The sequence below is a fragment of the Galleria mellonella genome, unplaced genomic scaffold (genome assembly GCF_026898425.1).
Source record: "Galleria mellonella isolate WM207_F2 unplaced genomic scaffold, CSIRO_AGI_GalMel_v1 utg89, whole genome shotgun sequence".
Classification (NCBI taxonomy): domain Eukaryota; kingdom Metazoa; phylum Arthropoda; class Insecta; order Lepidoptera; family Pyralidae; genus Galleria; species Galleria mellonella.
Window position 1 is genome coordinate 742217 of NW_026442169.1, and position 17135 is coordinate 759351.

At 35.4% G+C, this 17135-nt stretch overlaps 1 protein-coding gene across 2 annotated transcripts in view; it reads right to left on the reverse strand.

Moving 5' to 3' along the window:
* The window catches only part of LOC113519918 (sodium-dependent serotonin transporter), a 53766-nt gene that overhangs the window by 33339 nt on the left and 3292 nt on the right, over positions 1–17135 (reverse strand). For both annotated transcript variants that reach the window (XR_008253717.1, XM_052902255.1), the window contains exons 2-4: positions 3720–3863; positions 2313–2472; positions 1761–1895 (exon numbers count right to left, since the gene is read on the reverse strand). Coding sequence is in view for 1 of the 2 variants with exons in the window: in XM_052902255.1 (XP_052758215.1) it covers positions 1761–1895; positions 2313–2472; positions 3720–3812 (388 nt within the window). In the remaining variant the exon portion in view is untranslated. The remainder of the gene's footprint in view (positions 1–1760; positions 1896–2312; positions 2473–3719; positions 3864–17135) is intronic.

Consider the following 17135-nt stretch of genomic DNA (forward strand, 5'->3'; position numbering starts at 1 on the left):
AAATTTATATTCTTTTTTATTCGATACAAAATATAGACATAAGTAACGGGAAATTAATAAGTATCACTTTAATTTACGACGAGCCGTTTGAAGTATTTACACCGGAATGATTTCCCTATCGACAATCCGGATCCCAAATAAAGGTATTAATGGACGCCCAATACGGCAAGTGACGAACAAACAGACCGAGAGCTGTCCCAGAGGGCAAGTCTCTCAATATCCGATGACAATCACTTAGCTGGCTCAAGTATTTTATTGTGGTTTGCATTTTTTTGTAATCTCATCTTACTTTTTATTTTAGTAATACAATAATGTGTGTTCAGAGGAATTGTTCAATATGATGTCCACTGACACTTTCTACCATCGTTCAGCTCGCCATCGATAAGGAGTTCACCTTCATACCCTACAGCCTAGATGGTCGCGTACAGCGCGGTTCCAGAGATGTTTCTACCATGAATGCTCAAATTATCTTCCAACTAAACTAAAATAAACTTAAAAAAAAGCGGTAAAGAGGTTGTTTCAGGTTCTGCAACGCGTGTGTTATATCCCTGGTATTGCCAGCGTTCATAGGCTACGGTAACCGCTATATTATGATTTTATTATTATTACTCGAATGAATAATCGATGTACTGTTAAATATAATAACTTGTACCTAGTCAATAATGAGTTTCCATGTTTTAAACTATAAGACGAATATTTGTACATCGCAATAAAACAATATTTGTAAAAAACAATGACCTGGCTAATAAATCTATCTATTTATAAATCTATACGTTTGTTCAGGCATAATTCAAAAACTGTTACATCAAATTGGATAGTTGTATTCCTTAAGGTCTAACTTATAAATGGGGAGGGGTTATACCCTATTGCTAGCAATATGATCCTATAAGGTCTAATTGCACGTGACTCATTTTATTTTCATCCATTGCAAAAAAATAAAACTTAAAAACTGGTGTATGATATGCTTTTTATATTGATACGTTATTTGATGTAAATGGTATGGTAACCCCGCTTGCGCTAACGGGATACGCTAGCGGAGCACCAGTGAACGGTGATAGATGAGAATGAAAACAGGCCAGTTAGCCCATCATGATGAATTCATCAGGAATTAACCATGATAGTTTCCAGAAGGAACCGCGAGGTCGTCCTGGTTGGGTATATTGCTAGCAATGGGATTCTCAGTCTCCATTACTAACAATCGCTTTTCCCCCGTTTTGTTAGGGTTAGCATAGATTATTGGAATCCGTTCAGTCGTTTAGGCGTGATTTTGTAACAAATAAATAAACATGTCTTCACAGTTTCGTAGCTAATGGCAATAACTATGGCATTTTTCTATGACTTCGATCACCTCGTTACAAAGTCTACTATATTCAAAAGTATTCGAATATAATGTTTTTTTTTTTTAATTTTTAACTATTATCAATACATATAATAAAATCGTAACTGGTCGCTGTCTGTACATGGAAGATATACAAGAAAAAAATATTACAGGGAGGGCTTTATGAACGCAATAAAACCTAAGACAATGATTTTTAGAATTTTTGTCTGTTTGTGTAAGTCTGTGTACGCTAATCTCAGAAACGGCTTAACCGATTTGAACGCGGTTTCCATTAATGCGTTGCGGTTTACTTCAATTAACATTTAATGTTAGTTATATTTTCTGTTATGGTCTATGGTCGATTGGTAGATAACGCCATATTGTGTAAAGTACGCATTTTACACTCTGTAGGTGTATTAATGTTCAATAAATAAGAACATACCTTTGAGAGCTGGACATATTCTCTTCCAGAGCGTGAGGCAGCCGCAGCGATGGTACTGACCGAGGGCCAGCTCCATGAAGAAGAGCGGCAGACCGCCGAACAACAGCATCACGCAGTACGGAATTAGAAATGCACCTGTGGAAATCAGTTTGGATTTTATTGTTGTCCCAGTACTTGCAGTTTGCTTTTTTTTTGTTATTTCCTTGCTCCTTAGAGCACCAGTGAAGAATGATAGGTGAGGATGAAGCAGGTCAGTTGGCCCATCGTGACGAATTCAACAAGAATTGTTCACGATGGTTTCCAGGGGGAACCACGTGGACGTCGACCTAATAGGGCATATTGCTAGCAATGAGGCTGGCAAACTCCATTGCTAACAATCCCTTTCCCCGCTGTAGGCGACGGTTATCACTTCTCATCAGGTAGGCCGTCAACTTGTTTACCATTCTAAGTTGTATAAAAAAAAGGACTTCCTTCTTTTTGAAGTCAATATAAAATGTATTCTATTGTTATTTGCATAACAGGGTAATAAATATAGAACTCTCTGCAACTTACCGCCACCATTCTGGTAACAGATGTAGGGGAATCTCCACACGTTGCCCAGATCGACGGCAAACCCCACGACCGCCAGTAGAAACTCCGCTTTCTTGGCCCATGTCTCGCGCTGCCGCTCCGGAGTTAACGACACCACAACCGAACAGGTTTTTTGGGTTTGCTGCAGATTAAATTAAGTTTCAATGATATGGCAAATCGAAATAATTACTAACATTTGTTGGAAAGGTGCATCTACTCAATTAATGATTTTTAAACCTCGGATCTCGAATCCTTCAAATATAGAGTGGCTAAGCAATTTTCATATGTGCTGTATTAAAATTGCTTACCAATGACATTTTTAAATTTTATAATTTTTGTACAATTATTATTAATTATTTCATTCCTTCATACTTTTTCAATTTATTGTAATTTTTTTTATTATATTTTATAAATTATAAAAAAAAATATCCAACACGATGTAATATTGTTACGAATAAATTAAATTAAAATGAACAGCAATTTAAGAAAACGGTTTATCAGTGACTGGTTATTCAATTGGAATTATTTTGTTTAATTCCGCTACCATTAGTATGTGTGCGTCTGCGAATGCTGTACTAACGGTAGCGGAATTAAACAAAATAATTTTAATCAAATAACCAGTAATATAGACTTCTGCAAGAAAACACCTAGTTCAGCAAAATATTCTTAAAATCTTTATAGCTGTCGTATTACTAATATCTGATCAGGTATAAGTATAGATAGGTTCACTGAGTAATCCCACAAAGGACAGAATGAAAGATAATTAAACGTGACGTCCAGTTGGTTAAGCTGGCGGGACCAAAATTTTTAGACATAGCTATACTGTATACAGTAGAATCACGATTATCCGGATCAAATAAAAACGGAGGTGTTAATAATCAAAAATAATATAATCTAAATGGTCAAATCAAACGATAAAATAAATATGAGCTATAAAAATAATAGATTCTAAATCGGTAATTAGAGCCGTGAAGCATAAGTCCGGATAATCGAATATTCGGATAATTGATGTTCGGTTATGGAGATTTTATTCTACATACCAACGAGTATCTACGAAAGGTGTACTTGTATTTTAATGTAAGAGCTACCGGTTTAGCTCACGTGTATTTTGGTTGAGAAAGCTCGACTAGTTTCAGGAACATTCGGGACCCTTAGTCATGAGTGGGTGTGAAGCGAGTGCGAGACTAACTGCGCACGCGACTCAAACCAGTAGTTATTTACATTAAAACAACAATCCTGATGCTAGTATTTCCCCTTGCAAACCATCGTAATTCCTGTTGAACTCGTCACTATGGGTCGATTGATTTGCTTTAATCCTCATCTCATCCCTTACTGGTGCCCCGCAGGGTACACCGACAGTGCAGGCGGGGTTACCATTTCGTAACTTACAGTGACGGTGCTGTTAGCCGTGGCGGCGGCGGTGGCGGCGGGCGGTGGGTCTGGGGGCGCGTTGGGGGCGGGCGGCGTGTCCGGCGGGGGCATCTCGGGCGGTTCGCTCTCGCCGTGCCGCCGCTCCGGCCCCGGGCTCTCCCCCTGCGCGGGAGCATTGTTTCATTACATTCAATGTAGCAAAAAAAATATGCAATTTGGAATGACAAACAAGCTGACGGCTTATCTGATGGTAAGTAGTAACCGTCACCTATAGATATGAGCAGTACCATGGACATAAAACAGTATACTGTTTCGCCATGATACCTCCCATCCGTTGCCATTCCTGAGGACTTAGGTGTTATGCCTCTGTACCCTGTAATTTCATTGCCATCTTCCACATTTCAAAATAAATATAAATAATATAATAAAACTTTTTCAATATACTTTTTAGAAGAGCAGAATGTTAATATGCTAGTCCTACCCAAACGGCTACCGCTGAAAATCAGCGCTATAGCTCCTCGGTTGCAACATTATGCTGAGCGGGGATCATTTTAGCAAACATTACCAGAGGGAGACTTTGTACAAAAGTCGTTTGCTTAGGTACCTCTGTCCCATTCGTGTTTCAACGTTGAAGCAGTTGTGTTTGCATGGCTGTGTTTCGGTTTGAAGGGTGGGATATGGCAATGAAATTACAGAGTACAGAGGCATAACATAACATAACATAACGGGAAACTTATAAACTTACTATGTTTGTTATTTTTGACAATTATTTTGACATCAACCAATCCATCATTCTTCATTTGTGCATGGCGAGACGCTGTGATGCGAAGTGACATACGCACCTTCAAGAAGTCTTCCGGATAAAGTCGAAACAAATGGCGAAAATGACAAACGTAGTAAGTTCATAAAATTTCCGTTGTATACATGCTTTCAATGTATTTTACTTTTTTCTACTCAGATAATAATGTAAATTCTTTATAAACATGCTATTGATTTAGATTTATGTATAACAATACGCTAAAAATATTAATTTCTTTTTTATGACCCGGATTTTCTAAATTATTACTTCGTTTACAATTAACAACTTCTGAAGTTCTGTATGCACAATCACGAGATCATTCGTTGGCATGACTTAAATTAGAATCTTCAATCCCGTATCGTTAAGCCCACAAAGTAACATTGCCAAAATCCATTTTCTTTGACTTAGAAGATGGACATTGTGGCTGTAAACATGCCACAATTTGCTGTGTTGACACAGACGCGCAAACAGCCGCCCGTTGTCGATAGATTGCTTTGCAAACAAAAATAATGAAGTGACCCCGTGTGTACACTGTACAGGCTTTGCGGTGGCCTCTGAAGATTTAAATTGAGATCGCCGAGTGGTGTTGAATTATTGTAACATGCGGATTTACTCGTGTAAATCGTTAATCGACTTCGTAAATAGTTTTATAGTCCCCAAGATACAGGTCTGGCCTAATTTGAGGACTGATGGTAATGCAGACTTTTTCTCGCTCAATATAAATTGTAAATAAAGGAAGCGCGTTGTAATTCGGCTATATTTGTCTTCTGATGATCTCCAAGGTACAGTAGAGGACTCGTAGCAATGAGGTTTCGGATTTGATTTCTGGTCACGACAATTTAGGACTGAGCTTTTCTGTATTCGGGTCTGGGTGTTCAGAGTTCTGCCCTTAATTTCGATACTTGGTTTCTTTTAAGATATGGTATTCTTGCTTGAGGATTAAGCAATTGTTGTGTATGTATGAGATTTTTTTTTGATTTACAGAATGTTGATTATAATTACGAGTACTTTTCGAAATTAAGTCCTTTTAGATTTCTCTCTTCTCTCATATGACAGATATTTAAAAAAATAATTATATGACTGAGAATGTCCAACAAGCTGACAGCCCACCTGATTGATAGTAGTAACGGTCGCCTATAGACAGTAACTGTGCCGTGAGCGTCACAGAATAAATTCTGATACCCGTGATACCACTCATAATTTGCCATTACTAAGGTCAAAATTGTGATCACTTGAATGACAAACGTGCATGGTGTTAAACGATCATGTACGTTTTTTTAAATGACCATGTAATTTTATTTACATATATTTAAAAAAAATGTGTATTTATAATACATATATGCTCACAGAGATTTAAAAGAGCACTTATTGAGATTCTTGTAGGTTTTTCTAAGCAGATAACAACTTTTCGAACCAAACCGCTTTCATTTAAAATAATTACAGTTTAAAAATGCTTGTAAACAAGTCTATTTGTAAAAATTGATCCAGTCGTTTAATTTTTAGATCAACATATTTAATTTTGTACACAACTGAAGTCGATTTTTGTGGCATACAATCTTCAATTCTTCTAATCAAACTACCATATCTTTTGAGATCAAAACACAGCCATATTTTGGCTTACTTTATTCAGTTTTATTCTCGTCATTCAATTATACTTCATCTTATTTCTTAGGTTTAACGTTTAACTGCTATTAAGATTAACTTAACTGTGTTATTCGATTAACGATCGAACAATGAGATCTTTTCAGAGTCATTTAGAGTTAATAAATGGAGAGCGATCCCTAATGAATATAGGCGTGTGTACTGTACTGGAGTAGCTTCACTGCTGACCTTTTATATTAACCGATTTTAGTTTTAGTAGAGAAACCGAGAAGTTTCTCGATTCGTCTGTAGTTTTAAATCAACTTCAAGTAATTATCTACAAAAATCTGACTTCACTAGTGCTAAAAGCAGTTATTTTGAGTTAAAATGAAACTTTTGAAGCGAATTTGATAAAATTTCTATAGATCTCTCCCATAATGGGGTATTTTGCCAGTAGTTGCCACGCTTGGCAAGCGGGTTGGTAACCGCAGTTAGCATTTGGTGATGTTTTAAGAGGGACCCTGCTGCCTGTATTTCGATCGTTAAGATGACTAAGGGATCTTTTATGATACCTATGGGAAAGGAAGGGGTGGCCCGTTCTATGTCGGGACCACATGGCAAGTTTACGGTACTGATATAAAATTTTAAGTATGTGATATTTTTACACACATGTTTTGCGAATAAATTATATTGTAAGAGATTATAGGAATCTTTTGACAATCGGAACTGTAGGAAGCATAAATCTGAGGGGACACCTTTTGCTGAGCGTTTGTATTTTTTATTTCCATTGTTTATATAATCTTTATAATAATAAAAATATTATTTATTTATTCATATTTTTTTTAATCGAAAGATAATGGAAGGTTTTTTGGTAAAAAATTGAAAACTTTTCTTAAAAAATATGCCTTTGGGAAATTGATCTTGACCAAAATTATTTCAAATTAGATTCGATGTATTTGTTTAGTATAAATTAAGTTATCTTTTTATCGATTCTGAAACGATTTCGATGTTTCCTTTTGTAATTGATAGCGTTTGTTTCTGTCTTAATTTTAAAAACCCAGATAATTTTTTAAAAGATACTAGTAATCATGGTGGTGGTGGTTTTAGCCGGTAAGAGTCCGGCAGTATCCACATGCCTCCTCCGGTGTGTGTGGGTCTCTCGTGAGGATTTCCCCATGTAAAAAAGAAAAGGTACTCGTAATCATGTGAGGTACACAACAAATATTAATTTACGAGTAGACGTAGATTATTTTATTTAAAAAAATGACTTATTGTAATTTTGTTTTTACCTTTGTCTATGGTTTTGCTTTATCTAATCTTCGAGAGAGCGCAGATGGCCAGGCTGAACGGCAGACAGTATAAATAAAATTAATTGCAAAATAAAAATTACCGGAAAGTAAGCAGAGGTGTGCCCAGTTGGTGAGTTTAAAATTATTGAGAACGAATTTTAGCACAATGTTAACAAGTATTAGATTTAATTGTATCCCAAGTTCGCACGTGTGAATGCAAGAGCGAATATTTATTTAAAAGGAACACGGTAAGTATATACAGAAATATAATATACCTATATATAATAATAATTAAATTTTATTCAAATAAACTTAACAATCAGCTTTTATGAATAGTCTGTCATGTCTCCATAAGTTGGTGAATAATCACATTGATTGGTCACGTCTTCTGGAGAAACTTGAATACAATGTACCTACTAGTGCCGCGGCATCCTTGCTATCTATTTAAAAATGCAGCTTGCAGAACAAACTTGTGCCGCGAATCAAATCACCTATCACCCGCATAACGATGTTGTAAAAACCAAGCCCGAACTTGATATTCACAATGATAGTCACTCTGTATTCATGGCTAAATTCAAATGTTGATCGTTACGATGGGCTAACTGGCCTGCTTCATCCTCACCTATCATCTCTCACTGGTGCCCCGCCGGTGTATACCGATATCGCGGGTGGGGTGACCATTCCATTATCACCCATAAAAAAAAATTAGTAAAGATTTACATGTTTACAAATCTTAAAACAGATTACCTAAGGAAAAAAACAGCAAATTACTGGCTTATAGGAATGCATGTGCTTACTCGTAACCAAATTAGGGGCTGTCGAAAGAGCAGACGCAAGGGTTCCGCGAGCTTTTGTGTACGCTTTATAGGGCATTCAAATGTTATTGTCAATAAAACGGGTGATATCCAACGTTGTTTATACCATTTAAAAGTTAAATAGATTATAAATTACACTCTCTCTTATGTTTTTAATTTATTTTGTCTTAATAGCAAGTTTTAGTATCCGAAAAGGTCGTAACGAATAAAATGTTTCGACGAATCTATTGCAAACTAGCTGTTAAAAATAAATTGCGTGTCTATTTCTTAAAAAAAAAAAATACTTTTCCTTTAAACTTAGATTTGCTGGTTACTCTGTTTGAGTCATATATTGCTATTTGCTTGTATATTACAGTAAATTGTTTTATTCCCAAAGAGGGTGGCCGTCAGGCAGGTGGCCGGTCGTAAAACTAAAAAACCAAATCTTTTTGTAATATGGATAAAATCATATTACGCCGACCACAAATGATTGGGATAAGGGTAGGAAGATGATGATTACAGTAAATTGTTTTACATAGTAATTTTTTTATGTATTTATTTAGTATATGTATATATTTATTTATTAAATAAATTATGTGTATGTTTATATTAATCTAATTATATGTTTATATTATATGAATGATATCAAGAGTTGCTTTATTATTTCTCTATTCAAAAAATGCACCGAGTGGTACTGATATTTTTGTATGGAATGATAATGGAACGGTGAAACCGCCTGCTCTATCGGTATACTCTGGCAGGGTACACGGTAAGGGAGGGATATGCCATAAAATTACAGGGTACGGAGGCATTTGTTCGCAACATATTTTTCGTACTATTTTTTACTCGCGACTTTGTACGAGATTTAATTGTCCTTTAAAAAGAAGTGGAGTAACATATTTATTTATTTATTTATTCATTAGTACAAATATGTGTACATGGCGGACTTAATGCTAAAAGCATTCTCTCCCAGCCAACCATAGGGAAGTGTCAGAATACTCGAATGCGGTACTACTAATTATTGATATACATATATACTAAAATTACATATATAAAAGAATAAATATATATATAAATAACAAATATACTTACACATATATGACATATACTATATTATACACGAAATTGAGAATAATATAAAGTACATATGCCCTTCTTCAGTCTATGTTAATTTTTTTATTGTCAAGGTGTCAAGAAGTAATAAACAGTACATACATACAAATTGACTTCAATTGATATTAAAAACCAATCATTTTGATTTTGAAACTAAACTACCTGAAATTGAAAAAAATTCTATGGAACGAATCTGTAAATAAATCTTTTCAGTTAATAAAAAAAAATAACTGAAAGAAACTTTAACTTGACGGAGTTATAAGGTAACAAATACAAAAAAAAAAATTAAACAAAGTTGAGAACCTCCTTTTAGAAGTCGATTGAAAACTCCTTTCAAAACATGCTAACGATTTCTATTCCACTCTGTGTATTTAGACAAATTTGGTTTAAAAAATGGACAAAAGTTAACCAATGCCAGCTTTTTAATAAGAGAATGTTAAAAAGAAAAATAAACTGAAGGGATTAGTTATAAATTCATCGATTTTAAATAATTATTCTATAACCTATATAAATACAAGAGCCTCTCAAGTTTTCTAATTCATTTTTGATGGAATTTCTTCATCTGTTTGAGCAAAGGACGGAATTTTTCGTTTATCTTTTAACGCAATGATCAGTTAAAAGATGTTTCCACATGTTAAATGCATATATATATTGTTTAGTTTGTTTACTTTACAGGGAGTAGCTGGGTGCAAGTGACGTTTTGTTGTACTGTATGGTAAAATGATTTTCTTGCTTTCCCGTGGGTGTCGTAAGAGAGGACTAAGGGAGGTCGAGGAATGGGCAGCAACGTTCCTCTTAAAACTACAAACAAATAAACAAAGTCTAACTATGTTTGCCAATCCACCTGTCAAGCGTGGCAACTACTGGCAAACCCCCCCAAGGAGAAGGCTTAGCAATGGAAACTTTATATATTGGTATATTTTATTTAGTTCAAATACTATATACAAAATAGCACACCGGGTACTAATGTAAAAACTTGTATGGGACAAAACCTTGCAGTGATTCGACACTTGTCACCGAAGAATTCAGCGAGTAATTGGTTAAAGTTTGGTCAATATTATTAGTGCACGTACCCCACCGAAGCAGTTACTGTGTACGCACGAAAACATATCTATAGATTATCAACTATTTTAATTGATTTTGGTGCAAATGTTTATGTATTTCCCAGTTAAAATAATTAAAGTAGATAATAATGATGCTTATGGAGTCATTTCTATGTTTACGCGTGCAGTGCAATAAGAAAATTGTTAAATAATTAATAATTGTTAATATAGTTAAGTTAGTAAGTAATTAATAGCTGTAGTACATACATGCTGTACCAGGTTATTGTGTTGCTCCATCATTTATATTCTAAATTCCTTTATGTATATTCAATGTATAAAAACATTTAATTTTTTTTTATACAAGTTAGAATGTACTAAATAAATATTACTTTCTTTCTTTCTGATCTCAATATTAATAAAATTGATAACGAAAATATATTTGCATGTTGAAAACATGTAGTTTTTTGCTCTGCAAAGAAAATGTCAGTCGCAAACCTCACTAATTTATATATCGGACAAACATGACAGTAAACCTTGCAAAAGAAATCATCAGAATCGGCCTCGAATTAACGACGTAATGATATTACTCGCAAGTAGTTACAAAAAAAAAGAAATTCTGTTAAATCTTTTAATAACACAGGGGGCAAACGAGCATGCGGCTCACCTGATGGTAAGTGACTACCGCCGCCCATGATCACCCGCAACACCAGAAGCAGTGCATCCAGATGGTTGGGATGGAACTTTAGTTTATGGCGGGTTGAAACTTGGTGAAAAAATGGAGTAGGTATCAATCCGAACCAAAATGTCAACTTCAATCGTCACAGAACTACTAACATATAAATAAACCTCATAGATTACAAAAAAAAAATGATCTAAACCGATTTCAAACTGTTATTGTTAATAAAAGTTTTATAAAAGTGACACGTAGTTTATTGAGAGATTACGAAAAAGGCCAGAGAGAAGTTGTTTTTTCAATACGCAGTGGAAAGGTTACTTATATATTACGTTATTTTATACAACACAAATTAACAAGGTAGTCACGTGAAATTACTAAAAAAAAATTATGAATAACAAACCCCTAATTTCTTTGAAAGATGTTTAAAAAAAGTTAAAGAAAGTTATTGATTGATTAGTTGAATAAGGAAATGAGTAGAAGAAGCGAGACTTTTTACAGAGTATCTCTAAAAAAGCTTTATTTATTTATTTTTAAATATAAGCTTGTAATAAAAACGCTCACAGCTCGTATCTTGCAGTAAAATGACAGTAATGCGAGGCACGGAACGCACAAGCCTCTCACAGGCATGCATAGTGCATACCTCAGCAGATTACCTCACTTTAGGAGCCTCCAGTATATTCGTATTGTACAATGAAAATTATCACTGTTAACTAACTTGTTATTTAGAATTTCTTTTAAAGACTGCTTGTTGTAAACAAGCAGTTTTTTGCTTCATATAGAAAAACTGCTATTTCAATCACCTCAAAAAGAATGGTTTATTTTATAACACAGGTGGCAAACGATTACCGCTGCCACTGAGCATTCACAACAGAGGGAGACTTTGTTCAAAAGTCGATTGCTTGGGTACCTCTGTCCCACTCGTGTTTCAACCGTGAAGCAGTTGTATTTGCATGGCTGTGTTTCGGTTTGAAGGGTGGGATATGGCGTGAATTTACTGGGTACAGAGGAGTACCACCTGAGTCCTCAGGAATGGCAACGCATGGGGGGTATCATGGGCGAAACAGTATACTCTGTTATGTCCATGGTACAGCTCATGTCTATAGGCGACGGTTACCACTTTCCATCAGGTGGGCCGTCAGCTTGTTTGCCATTCTAAGTTGTATAAAAAAAAAACAATAACACCATAGGTATTGCAGGTGTGCTGCTTGCCTTTTAAAAAGGAATATGCTCTTTTCTTGAAGTTTATGATGTCGTATCGGTTCGGAAATATTGCTGCTAGAAGTTGATTGCAAAGAGTGGTTGTGCATGGAAAGTGCCTTGAAAAACTCACGGTGGAAACCCGCCACTTGTCCGGATGGTTGGGGTGAAACTTTAGTTTGTGGCGGGTTGTACGGTGGTGAAAATCAGTAGCAGGTATCAATCTGAACAATTCCTCAGAGCACTCGCCGTGATAAATTTGTTAGAAAATGCACAAAGATGTAACATTTCTACGCAGTTTCAGTGGGTCGAGCCGGACAGTAAGGCGCTGATCGTCAACAATTCGAGCCGCCTGACTTTGAATGCGGTCTAACGAAAGGAGTTGGTACTGTGGCGCTCCTGTCCAGAGCGAAAACAGTATTCCATATGTGGCCTGACTTGAGCTTTATACAATTTCAGGCGGAGTTCCAGCGTGAAATACTGTCTCACTCTATTGAGCACTCCTAACTTTATGGAGGAGGGGGGAAGGAATTGTTAGTCATGCGAACTACCAGTCCCATTACTAGCAATATACTCTGTCAGGTCAACTTCCATGTGGTCCCCCTTGGAAACCATCGTGCTGAATTCCAGGTGTATTCATCAGGATGGGCTAACTGATCTGCCTTTCCATTCTCACCTATCATTCCACACTGGTAGCCCCGCCAGCGTATACCGTTGGTACAGACGGGGTTACCATACCATTATCGTTCATTAAAAAAAACTTTCTTAGTGTAAACATTTGTAATTTATATCTATCTTTAATAAGTTTACTACTGCAATCTTTTGGAGGAAATAATAAAGAGTATCTATTTATCTATCTATAATTACACTGTGCATTAAAGTAAATAAATAAAATAAAATATCCGAATCGAGAATCTCCACTGTTTGAAAGTCGCTTAAAAATAATTGCAATTGTTGTCATTGTCCCGCAATTCCGACGATTACTCCCTTTCAAACAGGGCCGGGCGAAGGTCGCATGTGCACGACCCGTGACGAAGGATTCTATCCACATGCCGGAAAAGTGTTTTGTTTTGCTTGGTGTAAGAATCACTATAACTATATACATACACTATAAACTGAAGATTTTTTTATATTTATTTATTCATTATTGCACAATAAAATTTGTACAAATGGCATATGGCATTCTTTACCAGTTAACTGTTAGGTTAAAACAGCGTTTGGCGAACATACATTATTTAAAAAATTAATTATACCTTTTAATATAAATTGACATCGAATAATATTATAAATATATACAAAATATATATAATATATTAATATAATAAATATGTTGTGATATACCTATTTAACTATTAAGTAATAAGTAGTTCGGTTAATGTTTACTATTAAAATCATTGTTCTTATTGGGCATTTTAATTTTCAAATAGCTTCAAAAATGCGCTTTGGTAATCGGTTGTATTTTTCTTTTATATTTGTTACCTCATAACTCCAAATTTTTTCCGTAGAAATTTTATAAAAGTCGGTTAAGTAGTTTTGTTTTTAAATAATAATAATAAAAAAAAACTAGTTTTGCTATAATTGAAATACATGAGAGGGCTAACATGAAATGAAATTTCGAAGTTTCGGACTCAATTTCGTGTTTTCTTTCATACCTAAATTGGCCCAGTAAATGGAGCTTAAGATTTCGTTTGTCATAAATCCTACCATAAAAATCCAAAGGAATAATATTTTTAATGTTTTTAAATGGTAAGTATTATGTAACTTTAACATCGAATTTGTGTTTCGATCAGCTCCTAAATTTCGGAAAACATTCCATGGTAGGCCCTCGGTTTTTTTCTGTGGAACATGATCTTAATAATCATTGCCTCGATCGATATTCAATACTGTTGTAAAACAACAATACAATAGAAAATCCTTGATGGGTAATATTTGAATAATTTAGTGTGAAGGTCAAGTAGGGCTAACTTAAATAAGTTGGTGCTCTTCGACCCGATAACAACTTGCAGACTAGCCTCCAAACTATTTAAGTTGAAACTTCAAACCTGAAGCCCGATGAGCGTAACGTCGAGGGAGACATCTATACTAATATTACATATATTATAAAGAGGGAAAATTTCATTGTTTATTTGTAATTAATAAATTCGAATTTTTTTTCCTTTATACAAAGCTACATTAGCAAAAAGTCACTTAGTATTACTTTTTTTATGCAACTTAGAATGGCATACAAGCTGACGGCCCACCTGATGGAAAGTGGTAACCGTCGCCTATAGACATGAGCAGTACCATGGACATAACAGAGTATACTGTTTCGCTCATGATACCATTCATGATATTAGTGAGGACAACCCTTAAGATCGGGGGGAAAAAGATTGTTAGCAATGGAGTTTGACAGCCCTATTGTTAGCAATATGCCCTATTAGGTCTACCTCCACGTGGTTCCCCCTGGAAACCATCGTGAACAATTCTTGTTGAATTCGTTACGATGGGCCAACTGACCTGCTTCATCCTCACCTATCATTCTTCACTGGTGCTCCGCCAGCGTATCCCGATAGCGCAGGCCATTCCATTATCACCCATTAAAAAAACCCTCAAGATCTTTGTACCTTGTAATTTCATTACTATATCTCACCCTTTAAACCGAAACACACGAAATCTGATGTAGCATAATTTTATATATATTAATTTAGCCGTATGGTCCCAGCATAGAAAGGGCCACCCCGTGGGTGTCATAATAGGCGACTAAAAGGGGAAAGGGATTGTTAGTAATGGAGACTGAGAATCCTATTGCTAGCAATACACCCAACCAAGTCGACCTCCGCGGTTCTCCCTGGAAACTATCATGGTTAATTCCTGATGAATTCATCATGATGGGCTAACTGGCATGTTTTCATTCTCATCTATCACCCTTCACTGGTGCTCCGCCAGCGTATCCCGTTAGCGCAGGCGTGCTTACCGTACCATTTTCACCCATCAAAAAAAAAAAACAGGCAACTAAGGAAACATAATGGTCAACGGATGGGCAGCAGCGTCGCTTTTAAAACATCTGTAAAAACCTAATTGCGGTTGCTAACCCGTCTGCCAAGCGTGGCAACTACTGGCAAAATCTTACAGTGTATAGTTAACGACTGATATGAATAATTTAAAAGCATGTTAATGATTTTTTTATACTACTTAGAATAACAGATAAACAAAGCTGTATCTAAGCTAAGTAATCTAAGTAAGCTGCTGATCATCCTGTAGTAGAATGTTTGTTTAAAGTATTAAAAAATTAAATTTTAAACAAGCGGTTAAGAAAAAAGAACTTGTCGTTTCTCGCGGATGAATAGAAAACATGGAATACCACTAAAGTTGGCGCTTTCTAAATACTTGGCGTGGCGCGCTCACTTTGTTTTCGTTTCCTTAGAATTTGCTACGAAATTATTTTTACGCCTCAATTATACATTTTCTCATTTACTAATATTATACACAGATATGACCTGATTTTTTTTCTACTGAAGTTATACAAATTAAATATATATTAAATAAAAAACTTTTGTACAACGTCTCCCTCTGGTATTCTGGTCAATTCTGTACATGAAATATATTTCCAAAATAACTATCAGGGGGTGATTAGTGATCGATACTGATGCCAGAAATGCAATCTGTAAAATTTTTGTCTGTCTGTCTGTATGTTCGTTATAGAAACAAAAACTACACGACGGATTTTAACGAAACTTGGTACAATTATTCTTTATACTCCTGGGCAGGTTATAGTATACTTTTCATCACGCTACGACCAATAGGAGCAGAGCAGTGAAGGGAAATGTTGGGGAAACGGGAGAAGTTACTGCATTTTTAAGCTTCCGTCGCGTGTGCAGATTTAATGGCCACTGTTTAAAATGTCCACCCGTGCGAAGATGGGACGGGCCGCTAGTATTTAAAATAAAAATAAAAATTTATCTATTTATTCTTTATTGCACAATAAGACTTTGTACAAAGAGCGAGCTATAATAATTATTTAGTAACTTGTAACCAGAGCTGGTTTTGAATTATGTGAAGTTATGAAGGATGAAATGGATACCATAGTAATCACTCCACACTGACACCACATTGTTACTACTCGTGCACTGCACCCATGCAAAGCTTTATAAAAAACAGAGGTTGAGGGGAAATTATACTCTATTAGTAGTGCGTATGGTAAATGAAATTTTTATGACATAAACTGGACACTTTCCCCCTCGGTAGTCCATGAAAGAACGATATAGGCAATAGCTTATGGAGTTCTTAAACACATTCCTTAAAATATATCCCATGGAATACAAAAAGACGCACAACTTCGCGACGGTAAAAAAGGGATTGAAAGTTTATTATGGAAATCTGTTAGCTTTAAGACACTTGTCAATTCATAATAAAGCTTTCAGTAAAATAAGAGTAATAATAATAATGTTTATCCCATCCCATCCCATCCCACTTCTTTATCCCCAAAGGTTGTCTGGCAGAGGTCAATGATAACTTTATTACTCTATTTTCTTAATTTACTTTATTATTTTTACGCCTTTTTTAGGGTTTCGTAACTTCAAAGGAAAAAACGGATTGGACAATAAAGTGATCCTATAAGGACCGTTAGTCCGTGCGTCCATCCGTCCGTTCGTCTGTCAAGACCCTTTTTCTTAGGAACGCGTGGAGGTATCAAGTTGAAATTAATATCGTATACTCAGGTCTGTAATTTCTCAAAGCAGTGAAAAAATCGAGCTTCTAAATCGAAGCAATCAAAAGATACGGCCGTTTATGTTCCATTTATATCGAATATTTTGGTATCCGTAAAGGGAAACAAAACCTGTAATTAATGTAACCTGAAATTAGGCAAGAAGCAATGTCGTGTAGTACAAATAAAGATGAATATCACAAAATCGTAAATTTGTAGTTATTTCATAAATAAAAAAAAATACACTTGATGATTTTG